At 39.8% G+C, this 15,775-nt stretch overlaps 2 protein-coding genes across 6 annotated transcripts in view; one reads left to right on the top strand and one right to left on the bottom strand.

Moving 5' to 3' along the window:
• The window catches only part of ncoa7b (nuclear receptor coactivator 7b), a 34,111-nt gene extending 32,370 nt beyond the window's left edge, over positions 1 to 1,741 (top strand). For all 3 annotated transcript variants that reach the window (XM_067418306.1, XM_067418304.1, XM_067418305.1), the window contains exon 16: positions 527 to 1,741. In XM_067418306.1, the coding sequence (XP_067274407.1) occupies positions 527 to 662 (136 nt within the window). In that variant the 3' untranslated portion in view covers positions 663 to 1,741. The remainder of the gene's footprint in view (positions 1 to 526) is intronic.
• A 3,895-nt stretch (positions 1,742 to 5,636) lies between these two features.
• On the bottom strand, positions 5,637 to 15,356 carry irf4l (interferon regulatory factor 4 like). 3 transcript variants are annotated; one of them, XM_067418763.1, is made up of 8 exons: positions 14,841 to 15,356; positions 13,442 to 13,628; positions 12,573 to 12,677; positions 12,360 to 12,482; positions 12,151 to 12,258; positions 10,993 to 11,328; positions 7,241 to 7,347; positions 5,637 to 7,161 (listed from the first exon to the last, which is right to left on the bottom strand). In XM_067418763.1, exons 1-8 carry the CDS (start codon positions 15,018 to 15,020, stop codon positions 6,991 to 6,993), a joined length of 1,317 nt encoding a protein of 438 aa, XP_067274864.1. In that variant the 5' UTR covers positions 15,021 to 15,356; the 3' UTR covers positions 5,637 to 6,990. The 3 variants fall into 3 exon arrangements, with proteins under 3 accessions (XP_067274864.1, XP_067274865.1, XP_067274866.1); XM_067418764.1 differs by having other exon boundaries at positions 12,360 to 12,486; positions 12,592 to 12,677; XM_067418765.1 differs by having other exon boundaries at positions 12,360 to 12,465; positions 12,592 to 12,677.
• Between the last annotated feature and the right edge of the window lie 419 nt (positions 15,357 to 15,775).

Raw genomic sequence — 15,775 nt, 5'->3', positions numbered from 1 at the left:
AAGGCAGTGAAGGATAGATCTATGCTGCCTTCAAAACTCGATCAGATGAAGGTCTCTCAAGAGACAGGAAGGGAAGCTATTATTAGATTCAGACATTGCTTGATGCCTTCCTGCCTTCAAATGTGCCCTCCGAAGGCGGCATTTTCCAGATTTTGGACGCAGCCCATTGGACTTTGACTGACTCATAACGGTTTGAATCTTTGTTCTGAAATCGGCCATCACTATATAAGTCGTTATTTAGTGTTTTCCCGCACTAACTCTATTCTGGCCTCTTCATCAATGATTGTAGAGCCGCTGTAGTGAGATGGGCTTTGTAACGACGTCTTTAGTGCCTTTATGGGTCTTGAGAGAGGAAATGACATTGGTGTCAATGAAGGCCTTTCTGAGCCATCGGATTTCAACACTAATATCTTCATCTGTGTGTGAAGATGAGCGGAGGTCTGACGGCTGGCCAACCACAGGAGGAATTAATCACACAATTTTTACATTTTTGGGTGAACTAACCCTTTAATTGTCTGCTTTCCAGGGGTCGTCTGGGCCTGTGGCTGGACGCTGACCTTTACCACGGCACCACCTCCAAGTGCTCCACCTTTAATAACCTGCCACTGTCCTCCAATCAGGACTTCACCATCCAGAACCTCGAGGTGTGGGCCTTCGAATGAGCGGAGCATGCAGACAGACACGCTTACACACACACACACATACACACACTGTGAGACACGCTTCGCCAAGCTCACGGCATGACATGTGAAGAAATGTTGGGCATCGCTTTATCCCGTACTGTACGAGGCTGCAGTTTGTGCAAATCCAGTCATACTTAATGGTGTGGTTTCACTTGCTTTCTCCTGGTCTGAGCTTCAGACTAGAGCACAGAGCAAGAAGCCTCCACTCTCAGCCATCCCAGCATGCAGTGTGTCCTCTAGAGACGTTCTCCTGCTGAAATATAACCAATGTATAAACACATATATGTGTACGTGAATGGAGAGAAATCGTTGGACTGTGTATGATACTCGAGAAGCCGGAGACGTATTTGATGGCCACGTGTTGCGTCAGATGCTCAAGTTGAAAATATTGTGTTTACATGGTGGCGATTTGAAGCGTTAAGTTCATGTTTGACGAGAGCGCGACCTGCCAATGTGTACCACCAATAGGTTTTTTTTGACCAAAGCATTTTATTTGCCTTGTTCTCCGTCCGATATTTTATATTGTTTGGTTTTTGTATGTTGAGTTTTTTTATATTGAACGTGACATTGTATAATCATATTCCTACGTGATGATTGTTTTACTGTTTTGTGATATTTTAGGGACTTTTCTTGTTCATTTAAAAGGGAAGCACTTGAAATGAAGAGATGCCAGTATTATTTTCGAACACTATTTCACTCGTAACCAAGTTGCTTCAGTTTTTAGCGAATCAGGTTCACCACTTCACTGTGGGTTTGTGTATGCAATCACTGACTGAGCGATGTCACTTCCTGTTATGATGTGGCACGACGGAGTTCATCTCAGAGATCATTTCACTACTAGACAGCATCTGTGGGCATTTACTAACGGTATCCATTCCAAAACCATATTACGTGCTCCATGTAGGGGAAAAAAAAAGTTTACAAGTGTTTCACTCTAAAAAGTGTCTCTGATTTCAAACACTGTGGTTGTGTATGGTAGCCAGTGAATGTCATATTTATTGTGCATTTCTGTGTTTTAAAGTGAACCAAATAAATGCAATAAATGAAAAAAGAAATGACTTGTGCTTTGTTAATTGAAGGGGCAGGGTAAGACCAAACATTTATATTATTTAATACTAAAATCTATAATATTTAATGTGTGCATAAATGGAAACAGGACAAACCTTCAAGCTATAAAGTTTGAAATGATAACAATTTACAATAACATAACTTAATGCATTAACCGCTTAATTGTCGTCCCTTTAAGAATCGACATGAAAATGCCCTATCCAAACTTAAGTGACTGTAATTTAAGAATGCATTGGAATATAAACCTTGGTTTGGTAAAGCAGCCGCCACTGGACTCTAGAGCAGTGAGACGTGTTCTCTGAGCGACCAATCACGCTTCTCTGTCGGACAATCACATGGACAAGTCTGGGGTTGCCCGGAGAACGGGACTCGCCTGACTGCATTGTGCCAAGTGTAAAGTTTGGTGGAGGGGGGATTATGGTGGAGGGGTTGTTTTTTAGGGGTTGGGCTTGGCCCCTTAGTTCCAGTGAAAGGAACTCTTAATGCTTCACCAAGATATTTTGGGCAATTTCATGCTCCTAACTTTGTGGGATCAGTTTGTGGACGGCCCCTTCCTGTCCCAGCATGACTGCGCTCCAGTGCACAAAGCGTCGGCCCATAAAGACATGGATGAGGAGTTTGGTGTGGAGGAACTCGACTGGCCTGCTCAGAGTCCTGAGCTCAACCCGATAGAACAGCTTTGGGATGAATTAGAGCGGAGACTGAGAGCCAGGCCTTCTCGTCCAACATCAGTGCCTGACCTCACAAATGAGCTTCTAGAAGAATGGGCAAAAATCCCCATAAACACACTCCTAAACCTTGAGGAAAGCCTTCCCAGAAGAGCTGGAGCTGTTAGGATTTTTGTTTGGTAGGTTTATTGCTCAAGTTAAAGCAATTCAAAATATGAACGTATGAAAAATATGAATGGAAGTTTAAATTAACTGCACTGTAAAAAATTACTGTTTTTTTTTTTTGTTGGTTTAACTTAAAAAAGTGAGTAACCTGGTTGCCTTAAAATTTTGAGTTTATTGAAATTAAAAATTTGAGTTGATATAATGAAGGACATTTGTTTAATAAATAGAAACTCAAAATATTATTGTTGCTAAACCACATAAAAAATGTGATAAATCATAAAAATAGCACAGTTTTCACTGCGTAATCAGAAATAAAACACACAATTACCCAATATGCTTACAAAATCTTTAAATAATATTTTAATAAAGGTTGTCGAATCTCAAAAAACGTATTAATTTATTTCAATGAACTCAAAATTTTAAGGCAACCAGGTACATTTTTCTCTAAATCATTTTTTACAGTGTGTAAATGAAAAATACTGTACTAAATATTTTTTATTTTAAATAAAATATATTTTTTACACAAAAAAAATTACTATAAAATCAAAGCCATATGTCCAACCAATTTGTGTTCCAAATTTGAAGTTGGTATCACAAAAATTGAAGTTTGCAAGAGATTATGTTTTCGGCGCTGTACCGAAAACAGCCATCAGGTGTCGTCCACATTTCATTGATTGTTTTTTTTGTTTTTTTTGATGCATTTTCTGGTAAATTCCTGTCCAAATATCACTTCAATCACAAAACAGTCACCAAATATGGAACCTTGAGACTCTGACCGTACGGACGATATGCGTTTTGTCAAGATTAGAAAAGATTTTGATTATAAAGTAGTTGAAATAAATGTTGTAAAATGAAACATGACACCGCCCACTAGGGGAGGAGCTTGCTAGAAGAAATTCAAGTCCATAGTAACGCAACGTTCGATTTCAAAACGGTTTTCACAGGATGAATTGTGTTCATAAGCTTTCAAATGACACCTAATTTATGATTTTCACTAAAATAGAGAATACGAAAAAAAGGCTGTCAAAAAAGATCGCCAAGCGTCCCACCTGTGACAGGGTTTTAACTAACATGAACCAAAAATGAACAATATGTGTTTAACAGCGTTTATTAATGCCGTCTTCACGTGCTATTGGACATTTGATAATTCCCACTTCTGAAGTCGTTATTACAAGATGTTGAAATGTGAGGGCGTTCATGTGCAATTTTTACCTAGGAAGCTCGTATTTACGATCATGCAGAGAGCATGTGAAGGCATTTTAACATACATTGGTTCATTTAAAGGGTTACTTCAGCGATTAGCATATGGCTTTATATCAGTAGAAACCCTGGAGTATATTCAAATGATGATATTTGCATCATAGGAGGAATGTTTGGCTAAAGGCTAAAGACTACAGCCAGCAGGGGGAGACATTTTTTCATGTTTTGAACCCGCACATGGGGGATGGAGATCACACTCACAGCTCAGCTCAGCTACAGGCACTCATTTAAACGGAGCTATGGTGAGCAATGTAAGTCTTTTAACTTCTCAAATTAGTTTCTATGAAAGTTAAGCTTGCAAAGGCATGAACTGAAACGCCCCAGACTGAACTCGCGTTGTGAATGTATGCCGCGATTACCTCAGCTCTCATCACGAGAGCTCATCAACTCATTTATCTCACTCCTGCAGTTAGTGCTGTGATCAGGGGCGTAGCACCAAATTTTGGGCCCTGGGTACAAACCATCTTGCTGGGCCCCCGTACCATGTATGTGTATGTATAGAAAACGGACTTCCCTGCCTTGGGCCCTGGTTACTCAGTACCCTTTATCCCCCCAGTCCCACGCCCCTGGCTGTGATACTCGCGCGGAGACTCACTCATTATATTGAACACACACGTTCAGTTTTTAATTGTAGTGTCTTCTCTCAGTCACAGTAATCCAGGTGGCTTTGGGAATGGCCTCACAGGGCAGCGAAGCATTCTGGGAGTTGTAGTCTTTCATCCCCATGAGGCAAAAATACATTTTCTGTCTAGAAGGCACGAAATTCAAAAATAATTTCACATTTCTACTACATTGATGATGACCCAGTTTAACCCTTGTATGGTGTTTGGCTCTGTTGGACCCGTTTTCCTTTTTTATCGAAAGAAAAATGATATGATTAATTATTTTTTCAAACTGAGACTCATTGGCCTTGGCTCATTTTCTGTGAGGAATATATATCAGAACACATTTTCAATGACCACACACTGTACACCCCCCTACACATTTATATTACACACAGGATGTTCGGGTCCACTGGACCCAGGGCTCATAAAAGTGTGGAAATTGTTGGTCCTGTGCACCTTTACTCTGTCCTCCTCCTGTCAGGGCTGCTGTTAGTGTGTGTGTGTGTGTGTGTGTGTGTTCATGTATATGGTTTATGAGGACACAAATGTGTATAATGACATGGATATTAAAACATTAACATGGTTTATGACACTATCTGTGTCCTCATTCTATTGAAATTCAAAAAATGCCAAAAGTTTTCTGTGATGGGTAGGTTTATGGGTAGGGTTAGTGTAGGGGGATAGATTATACAGTTTGTACATTAGAAAAAACAGTATGCCTATGGAGAGTAACCATATACCAGTGTGTGTGTATGTGTGTGTGTGTGTTTGTGCGTGTGAGAGAGAGATTGTGTGTAAGTGTGAGAGTGCAAGAGTGAGTTTTGTTTCTACCCTTGCGTTTCCCAAACGAGGTTGCAATTCTTAAATGTGATCTAACAAAGGTAAAGCGAAAGTATTAACCATATATGCTATTTATATTGCTTGTAATTGGGATGAAGTAAACATCTGTTGAGTATTTTAACATAACATTTTTGATTTTGTTGAATTAAAAACCCAAAAATGCAGCGGGTCCACCAGACCCACGAACACTGGCTGAGTAACACAAATATGAACACCACACAAGGGTTAAATACAGATTCATCTTCCCAGCGCTGAAGTACCCCTTCAAGTTATGGTGTTACTGAAATGTTTATCAATGTTTATCACTGCATTGTTTCACATTTTTATTGTGCTGTAGGTGTGTCATTCACGTACTCTGCAATAAGCAGTATGTGGATATTTCACTCACAATAACAGAACAACAAACATTTGTTTTATAAAGATTTTGTCCCTGAGATGCTCTTGAATCACATTTTTACAACATAAAAACAGTGCAAGCTGAGAAAATAACACAAAAAGCACACAAATATAAACATTATTAATCAGACAGCAACAGAAATATTTCTTAATGTTTTTTAGAATAATGTAAAAATATACATTATATTGCCAAAAGTATTGGGACACCCTTCAAAATCACTGAGTTCAGGTGTTCAATCCCTTCATGTCCACAGGTGTATAAATCAAGCTCTCGGCCTGCAGACGCTTCTACACACATTAGTGAAAGAATGGGTCGCTCTCAGGAGCTCAGTGAACTCAAGCGTGGGGCCGTGATAGGCTGACACCTGTGCAATAAGTCCATTCCTGACATTTCCTCACTACTAAATATTCCACGCTCAACTGTTAGTGGGATTATAACAAAGTGGAAGCCATTGGGAACAACTGCAACTCAGCCACGAAGTGTAAGGCCACGTAAAATCCCAGAGTGGGGTCAGCGCATGCTGAGGGTCACAGTGCGCAGAAGTCACCAACTTTCTGCAGAGTCAACAGCTCCAGACCTCCAAACTTCTGTGTCCTTCAGATGAGCTCAAGAACAGCGTAGAGAGCTTCATGGAATGGGTTTCCATGGCCGAGCTGCTCATCCAAGCCTTACATCACCAAGAGCAATGCAAAGCGTGGGATGCAGTGGAGTAAAGCAGCCGCCACTGGACTCTAGAGCAGTGAGACGTGTTCTCTGAGTGACCAATCACGCTTCAGTCTGACAATCCCATGGACGAGTCTGGGTTTGGCGGTTGCCGGGAGAACTGGACTTTCCTGAAAGCATTGTGCCAAGTGTAAAGTTTGGTGGAGGGGGGATTAAAGGGCAGGTTGTTTTTTAGGGGTTGGGCTTGGCCCCTTAGTTCCAGTTAAAGGAACTCTTAATGCTTCACCAAGACATTCTGAAGCTGTGAGAGCCGACTCCATATTAAACCCTACGGGTTAACAATGGGAAGCTCATGTGTGTGTAAAGACAGGCATCCAAAAACTTTTGGCGACATACTGTATATGAAATATATTTTCCTTTTTAAATTTGTTTTATATATAATATTATAGTTCTAATTTATTATGTATTTTGTTTTAGAGGACCTGTAAAATGTGACACAGATTGTATTAATGCATTACGTTGCTACATGGCTCAGCAACAGTAAACAACCTATAAGTATTTTTCAGGTTATTAATATCTGTCAATTAAAAATGTGTGTATTTTACAGTAAAATCTAGAAATGCTTTGTAACTCCAGCGGGGTCACTCTTGTATGAAGTTGCCATGAGTCTGGTGCCCATTGATGGGAGGGAAATCTTGATGGGTGTAAACCTGCTCAGGGGTCAAAGGTGAAAGTTCATAGGTGCTTCTCATGTAATTCACGCCGCCCTGCTGGAGGAGAAGCATCAGCTGCCTGGCGAACAGCGGCTCCACCTGTAGGGCAAGAGAAGTGAGCCGATATATCATGTGCGGTTCAACATTGCGCACCAGAGGAGAGGTCAAAGGTCACTACCTGAACTGTCAGGGGTCTCTTGTCTGCGGAGAGGTCACAGCACTCAAAGAACAGCTGCACGTGGAAACGTGGAGGAGGACGTGTGTGCAGGAAATAACCCTGGAGATCTGAATGAGTGAGAGAATATTAAAGGGTTAGTTCAGCCAAAAATGAGTCTGTCATTAACTCCTCCCCCTAATGTCGTTCCACACCCGTAAGACCTCCGCTCATCTTCACACACAGTTTAAGATATTTCAATCCTCAAATAAACATTTGAACGGTTATGAATCAGCGTATTGATTCATGATTCGGATCGCCAATGTCACGATTTCAGCAGTTTGACACGCGATCCGAATCATAAATCAATACGCTGATTGCATGAAGCAAACCATGACCATCCAATCAATTCCCCACAGATAAAATCAAGCCCCGCCCTACATTTGTTCTTGTTCGCAATTTCATTCTAATATACGTCACAATAGCTAGGTGTTGCTAGGCTGTTGCTAGGTGGTTGCTAAGATGATCTAAGTGGTAACTGGTGCGTTTGTAGGTAGTTGCTAGGCTGTTGCTAGGTGGTTGCTAAGATGATCTAAGTGGTAACTGGTGCGTTTGTAGGTAGTTGCTAGGCTGTTGCTAGGTGGTTGCTAAGATGATCTAAGTGGTAACTGGTGCGTTTGTAGGTAGTTGCTAGGCTGTTGCTAGGTGGTTGCTAAGATGATCTAAGTGGTAACTGGTGCGTTTGTAGGTAGTTGCTAGGCTGTTGCTAGGTGGTTGCTAAGATGATCTAAGTGGTAACTGGTGCATTTGTAGGTAGTTGCTAGGCTGTTGCTAGGTGGTTGCTAAGATGATCTAAGTGGTAACTGGTGCGTTTGTAGGTAGTTGCTAGGCTGTTGCTAGGTGGTTGCTAAGATGATCTAAGTGGTAACTGGTGCGTTTGTAGGTAGTTGCTAGGCTGTTGCTAGGTGGTTGCTAAGATGATCTAAGTGGTAACTGGTGCGTTTGTAGGTAGTTGCTAGGCTGTTGCTAGGTGGTTGCTAAGATGATCTAAGTGGTAACTGGTGCGTTTGTAGGTAGTTGCTAGGCTGTTGCTAGGTGGTTGCTAAGATGATCTAAGTGGTAACTGGTGCATTTGTAGGTAGTTGCTAGGCTGTTGCTAGGTGGTTGCTAAGATGATCTAAGTGGTAACTGGTGCGTTTGTAGGTAGTTGCTAGGCTGTTGCTAGGTGGCTGCTAAGATGATCTAAGTGGTAACTGGTGCGTTTGTAGGTAGTTGCTAGGCTGTTGCTAGGTGGTTGCTAAGATGATCTAAGTGGTAACTGGTGCGTTTGTAGGTAGTTGCTAGGCTGTTGCTAGGTGGTTGCTAAGATGATCTAAGTGGTAACTGGTGCGTTTGTAGGTAGTTGCTAGGCTGTTGCTAGGTGGTTACCAAGATTATCTAAGTGGTAACTGGTGCGTTTGTAGGTAGTTGCTAGGCTGTTGCTAGGTGGTTGCTAAGATGATCTAAGTGGTAACTGGTGCGTTTGTAGGTAGTTGCTAGGCTGTTGCTAGGTGGTTGCTAAGATCATCTAAGTGGTAACTGGTGCGTTTGTAGGTAGTTGCTAGGCTGTTGCTAGGTGGTTGCTAAGATGATCTAAGTGGTAACTGGTGCGTTTGTAGGTAGTTGCTAGGCTGTTGCTAGGTGGTTGCTAAGATGATCTAAGTGGTAACTGGTGCGTTTGTAGGTAGTTGCTAGGCTGTTGCTAGGTGGTTACTAAGATTATCTAAGTGGTAACTGGTGCGTTTGTAGGTAGTTGCTAGGCTGTTGCTAGGTGGTTGCTAAGATGATCTAAGTGGTAACTGGTGCGTTTGTAGGTAGTTGCTAGGCTGTTGCTAGGTGGTTGGTAAGATGATCTAAGTGGTAACTGGTGCATTTGTAGGTAGTTGCTAGGCTGTTGCTAGGTGGTTGCTAAGATGATCTAAGTGGTAACTGGTGCGTTTGTAGGTAGTTGCTAGGCTGTTGCTAGGTGGTTGCTAAGATGATCTAAGTGGTAACTGGTGCGTTTGTAGGTAGTTGCTAGGCTGTTGCTAGGTGGTTACTAAGATTATCTAAGTGGTAACTGGTGCGTTTGTAGGTAGTTGCTAGGCTGTTGCTAGGTGGTTGCTAAGATGATCTAAGTGGTAACTGGTGCGTTTGTAGGTAGTTGCTAGGCTGTTGCTAGGTGGTTGCTAAGATGATCTAAGTGGTAACTGGTGCATTTGTAGGTAGTTGCTAGGCTGTTGCTAGGTGGTTACTAAGATGATCTAAGTGGTAACTGGTGCATTTGTAGGTAGTTGCTAGGCTGTTGCTAGGTGGTTACTAAGATTATCTAAGTGGTAACTGGTGCATTTGTAGGTAGTTGCTAGGCTGTTGCTAGGTGGTTACTAAGATGATTTAAGTGGTAACTGGTGCTTTGTAGGTAGTTGCTAGGCTGTTGCTAGGTGGTTGCTAAGATGATCTAAGTGGTAACTGGTGCGTTTGTAGGTAGTTGCTAGGCTGTTGCTAGGTGTTTACTAAGATGATCTAAGTGGTAACTGGTGCATTTGTCAGTAGTTGCTAGGCTGTTGCTAGGTGGTTACTAAGATTATCTAAGTGGTAACTGGTGCATTTGTAGGTAGTTGCTAGGTTGTTGCTAGGTGGTTACTAAGATGTTTAGTTCACTTAGTTCACGCGAGCTGACATGACTACACAAGCGGTTCTGTTTAAAATGCTGCGGCTCCATCACTGCATGTGCTGTGAGTTTAATCTGTGTTTTTTCACTAATCCTACACCAGAATTTTCTGTAAATGGTCTGAAAGTCCGAACTATACAGAAAATGCTTTGACACAAGAAACGAACCGGACCTTTGTCCAGTTTGGTCCGGACCGTGGTCCGAGGGAGGTTTCACACCTGTAATTTTGGTTCGTACCAAACTGAAAAGTCAGAAAATCCGGACCAAACAAGGTAGGTGTGAAAGCACCCTAAGTGTTTACTGGGGCTTTTTTAGTCAATACTAATAGCCTATTAACTTGTTGTATAAAATCAATATCACATTTACAAACATGCTTATAGTCTGGATTACAGCACTTGTGCTTGTTATATATATTTGCTGATAAATATTTTTTAGTTTGCACCATACCTTGGTTTTTGGAAGATTTTTTTAAACTCATTTAGTTGCATTTTTGCTCCAAGCCCCTGTTTAGAGCAAAACGAGTGAAACACTGGTTGTTGTTGCTGGTTCTTACCATAGACTGTAAAAAAATAATGCCGTAGTGTCTGTGACGTCACCCATAGGATTATGCTAAACCGTTCTGAAGCTTAAGTAGGGTCGAGCTGGCCGTCGCCATCTTGCGAGCGAGCCATCGATTCACTCCCGGATATCAGAAAATGGGCAAAGAGGCGGGATATGGGCGGAGCTTAGATGACGTAATGACTATAGACGGCGGATAAACGGCTATCCACCTGTCACTCAAAGTAACCACGCCCTTAATTATGCAGAACTTTAAGGCTTTATATAACATAAACGAATGAGTTATAAAAAACTGCACCCCCCTCACAGTCGTCATGAAGGGCAAAATTAGCCGTAAAGGCCAAAACCACAATTTGTCTCAGGCTATAAACATGTTTTTTTCTGCTGTAAAGTTGGGAATATTAACATGAGCTCAATGAGATTCTGCTCCTTCTGGAGCCGCTCTAGTGGCCAGTTGAGGAATTGCAGTTTACATTACTTCCGTATCGGCTTCAAGAGAGATCGCGGGAGGTTGCTGCTTGGTTCTAACCTGTCAGGAAGAGTTGTGTGTCCAGTACTTTGCTGGTCTGCTCTCTCTCTAGTTTGCAGAGTTTGGTGCTCAGGTTTGTGTGTGTCCCGTCGCAGTAGACCTGGCTCTGGCAGAAGCACCGGGCGTACAGGCCATCCGGCATCATCCAGAGCAGAACGCCCCCCTCCAGCGCTCCTCTCTCAGCCTGAGGAGGAAGAGGAACCAGCTCTGGGCCGCCCGGGCCACCGTAGCTCCAGTTATTGTCATGAGGAGCCAATCGACAACCCTCGGCGCTCGTGACGGTGACGTTAGCAACCAGAGTCTCACCGCTGAACACCATCACCTGCAGGCGCGGGTCTGGAAGAGATTCAGAGATGGACAAAACTGGACAAAACCTCCTAAATGTTGCTCTACAATGAAAAACTTTCATAACTGGGGCATTTGTAGGTAGTTGCTTAAGTGTTGCTAAGATATTATAAGAGGTTACTAGGGCATTAGGTAGTTGTTAGGGTGTTGCTAAGATGTTCTAAGGGGTTACTGGGGCATTTGTAGGTAGTTGCTAGAGTGTTGCTAAGATGTTATAAGGGGTTACTAGGGCATTGGGTAGTTGCTAGAGTGTTGCTAAGATGTTCTAAGGGGTTACTAGGGCATTAGGTAGTTGTTAGGGTGTTTGCTAAGATGTTCTAAGGGGTTACTGGGTCATTTGTAGGTAGTTGCTAGAGTGTTGCTAAGATGTTATAAGGGGTTACTGGGGAATTTGTAGGTAGTTGTTTGGGTGTTGCTAAGATGTTCTAAGGGGTTACTTGCAAATTGTAGGTAGTTGTTAGGGTGTTGCTAAGATGTTCTAAGGGGTTACTAAGGGCATTTGTAGATAGTTGCTAGTGTGTTGCTAAGATGTTCTAAGGGGTTACTAAGGGCATTTTAGGTAGTTGCTAGGGTGTTGCTAAAATGTTCTAAGGGGTTACTAAGGGCATTTGTAGATAGTTGCTAGGGTGTTGCTAAAATGTTCTAAGGGCATTTGTAGGTAGTTGCTAGGGTGTTGCTAAGATGTTCTAAGTGGTTACTGGGGAATTTGTAGGAAGTTGCTAGACTGTTGCTAGGTGATTGTTAAGGTGTTCCAACGGTGGTTTCTACAGTGTTTTAAGTGGATTCTAGGCTATTGCTAGGGTGTGTGTGTACCTGATAGTGCCATGGCCTCTGCTGGTCTCATGCTGGTCTCCAGGGTGAACGGTGAGGGAGGCGAGTCAGATGTGTTACAGTTGTAAAAAGATCCACTTATCTGATACCCTGGATACACACACACACACACACACACACACACACACACTCTCTCAGAAATAATGACATTATATTTAATAAACAACTAAGCACACAAACAGAGTTAGTACCAGCGTCCCAGCGCAAGTTCTGGCTGAAGTGGACGTCTGCCAGTGAGTTCTGCTCACACAGGAAGTCCCTCCAGCCCCGGTCAGCAGCAGACAGGAAGTTACTCACCTGTACAGATCGCAGCCCTGCCTGTTAGCAGAATCATACATTTCATCTCTCATTCATGTTATCATGGGCAGTTTTGGAGTTTAATTTAGTTGTAGTATGCGAAAAACTTGCTTCCAATCGTGTTACCTGACCCTCCACAGGCTGATATGACGGATAAAACGGATAGCTATGGTGACCCGAGCTTGTGGAAACTTTCTCATATGATTTCGGTCCTAAAAGGGAAGATAAATGAGTTTTAATTAAATGTACACTGCGTGCAGAATTATTAGGCACGTCAAATTTCTTTTTAATAATTTTTAACTACGGGCACATTTTATCAATTTTAAAACCAGAAAAACGAACTTCCAAAACTTACTGCAAGATTCTGGAAGATTAATTATTCAATTATTATTTCATATCATATTTAAAGGGTCACCCAAAAATGAAAATTCTGTCAATAATAATTTACCCTAATGTCGTTGGACAAAACAAAGCTTTGAACCGTTATGATTCAGTGAATCGATTCATGATTCGGATCGTGTGTCAGACTGCTGAAATCATGTGACTTTGGTGATCCGAATCATGAATCGATTCACTGACTCATAACGGTTCGAATCTTTGTTTTGAAATCGGCCATCACTATATAAGTCGTTATTTAGTTTTTTTGCACACAGAAACTATCCTTGTCTCTTCATAAATGATTGTAGAGCCGCTGTAGTGAGATGGGCTTTGTAACGACGTCTTTAGTGCCTTTATTGGTCTTGAGAGAGGAAATGACATTGGTGTCAATGAAGGCCTTTCTGAGCCATCGGATTTCAACACTAATATCTTCATCTGTGTGTGAAGATGAGCGGAGGTCTGACGGGTGACATGAGGAATTAATGACATAATTTACATTTTTTTGTGAACTAACCCCTTAAATGTGATATTTATGTGGGTGTGTCTATGGGACCTATAGAGACCAACTCGTCAGGTGTGTTTATGCGTGTGTGTTTACCTCTTTTGGTTCCCTCAGGAATAACGCGGTAAACCTTAAACGGCTCGGACACGTCCAGCTGGCTCCGGCCCATAAGCTCCTCGAAGTCGCTGCTCTTGTTCAGCGCACACCTTAGACGAGTTTTCCAGGTGGGTGGATCCGGCTTATCTATTCCCTCACGATACTTCCCTTTAAACAGAGCCCAGGCCTGATCCAGTACAACACACGCACATGCACACACACACACTGAATATGAATATACAGCAGCCCTAAAGGTGTTAGTTAGGCTATATTAGGTGCTAATGTTATATTGTTATGTTTTTTTATTGTAAATTTTATTTAATTTAATGTTGTTGTTTTTTGTTTTGTTTTTTGTTTTTAAATAAAATTATATTTTTTCATTGAATTATTTTTTTAATTTAATTTTAATTAACTTAATTTCTTTTTATAAATATTTTTTTTTCCTTTTAAATAAAAAAAAGATTTATTTATTTTGTTATTATATTATTTCATTTAGCTACTAATTTAGTTACATTTTTAATTTATTTTTATTTAATTTCAATTAATTTTATTTTAATTTTATTTAAATATCAAAATAATTGTATTTAATGCAATTTTATGTTGTTATTATTTAGTTTACATTTTAATTTAATTTTAATATCAAAATAATTTAATGTAATTAATTCAATTTAAAATAAAATGACTACATTTTGTGTTGTTGTTGTTATTAAAATAAAATTGTATATTTAATTTTATTGTTTTATTTTTATTTAATTTCAATTAATTAATTTTTTTATTTTATTCAAAATAATTTAAATTAATTTAATACAAATGTTAAAATAAAATTGTATTTAATTTTGTTATATTATTAATTTAATGTAATATTGTTGTGTTATTATTTAATTTATTTTTATTTAAATATATTTAATTAAATTTTAATTTAATTCAAAAATATATTTTTATTTAAATATCAAAATAATTTCATTTGAATTACATTTTTAAATTAAATTTAATAAAAGTTTATGTTATGTTGTTATTTAATTTAATCTTTTCATTTATTTTAATTTAATTTAATTTTTATTATTTATTTTATTTTAATTTAATTTCAATTCATTTATTTTTTTATTTTTTTAATTGTTTATTTTTTATTATTATTATTTTATTTTATTTAATGTACTATAAATATATATAGGTCTGAAAGACAGTGCATTATAAAATTAATATGCAAAATATAAAAAAAAAAACTGGCATTTATTGCACAAAAAAAAGTGCACAGACGCACTTTACAATCAAAATATTTGACAAAAAAAATAAATGATAAAACACATTAAAGTGTTAGCAAAATGATAATTTGCTGCTTGCAAACGCAATGATTGTTATTAGTGACTTTTTTAAATGTCCCTATGACGCGTAACTTCACCTTGAAGAGCGCCGCGTCCTCGTCCCGGTTGTAGTCCTGCTTTCCCGCGTGTTTCCATGGGATACGGAAGCTGCTCCGCTCGCGGTCCTCCCACACTAACCCGGGATATTTCCCAGAATCCACCTGCTCGATCAGCCACTGACGCAGCTTCCCGTTCCCGGAACTCCCCGATCCCGACATCCTCAATGATGCAGTAATGGCGGCGGATGCTTCAGAGGCTGGCGAGAGTTTTGCTTTTGATAACTCGTGTAGTTCAGTTTTGACATGAAATTATTTGCCTTTTTTTGGGTGGAGCGTCAACAGATTCTCCAACAGATGTGAAGCTCGCAGTCATGAAAGTTCACCGCAAGTACACACACACACACACACACACACACACACACACACACACACACACACACACACACACACACCGCACTTTAGAAAGCACGATTTCACGCAGTCTTCCAGTACAAATTAAGATATGTTTAAGCAAAATGCCAGAAGATATTAAGTCACGCTAACTGATTTTTTAAATAAAAAATAGGCAAGTTTGTGCTTAAAACAAGAAAAAACATGTGATTAAATAATTTTAATTGTTATTTACCTTACTGACAGTTATTTTGTCTAGCTTTAAGCACACTGTAAAAAAAAAAAGTCTCCAATTGAATATTTTTTAGTGACTGATTACTTTTTCAGTCACTAAAAAATATTTTTTTGTTTTTTTTTCTCCAGAATTTCTGTGAATTAAATTGCATTAAAGGTAAATAATAATTACGATTATTTAATCAGATGTTTTTTCTTGTTTTAAGCACAAACCTGCCTATTTTAGATAATAAAAAAACAGTTACCGTGACTTTATATCTTCAGGCATTTTGCTTTTTGAGTAAACATATCTTAATTTGTACTGGACTCACCTCATTTGATGCATTTTTCATAAAACAAGATTTGATTTC

This window comes from Pseudorasbora parva, chromosome 15 (assembly GCF_024679245.1).
Source record: "Pseudorasbora parva isolate DD20220531a chromosome 15, ASM2467924v1, whole genome shotgun sequence".
In the NCBI taxonomy this organism is placed as follows: domain Eukaryota; kingdom Metazoa; phylum Chordata; class Actinopteri; order Cypriniformes; family Gobionidae; genus Pseudorasbora; species Pseudorasbora parva.
The sequence above is the reverse complement of the archived record's forward strand: the minus strand, read 5'-3'. Positions and strand labels throughout refer to the sequence as shown.

What these genes read in the sequence shown, in the direction of transcription:
- irf4l (XM_067418763.1), bottom strand. Translation starts at nt 15,020, where the DNA reads ATGTCGGGATCGGGGAGTTCCGGGAACGGGAAGCTGCGTCAGTGGCTG. An exon ending in GGTAACACGATTGGAAGCAA is followed by an intron (nt 12,483 to 12,572) that starts GTTTTTCGCATA and finishes GCTAACAGGCAG; the next exon opens with GGCTGCGATCTGTACAGGTG. An exon ending in CACACAACTCTTCCTGACAG is followed by an intron (nt 7,348 to 10,992) that starts GTTAGAACCAAG and finishes TCACTCATTCAG; the next exon opens with ATCTCCAGGGTTATTTCCTG.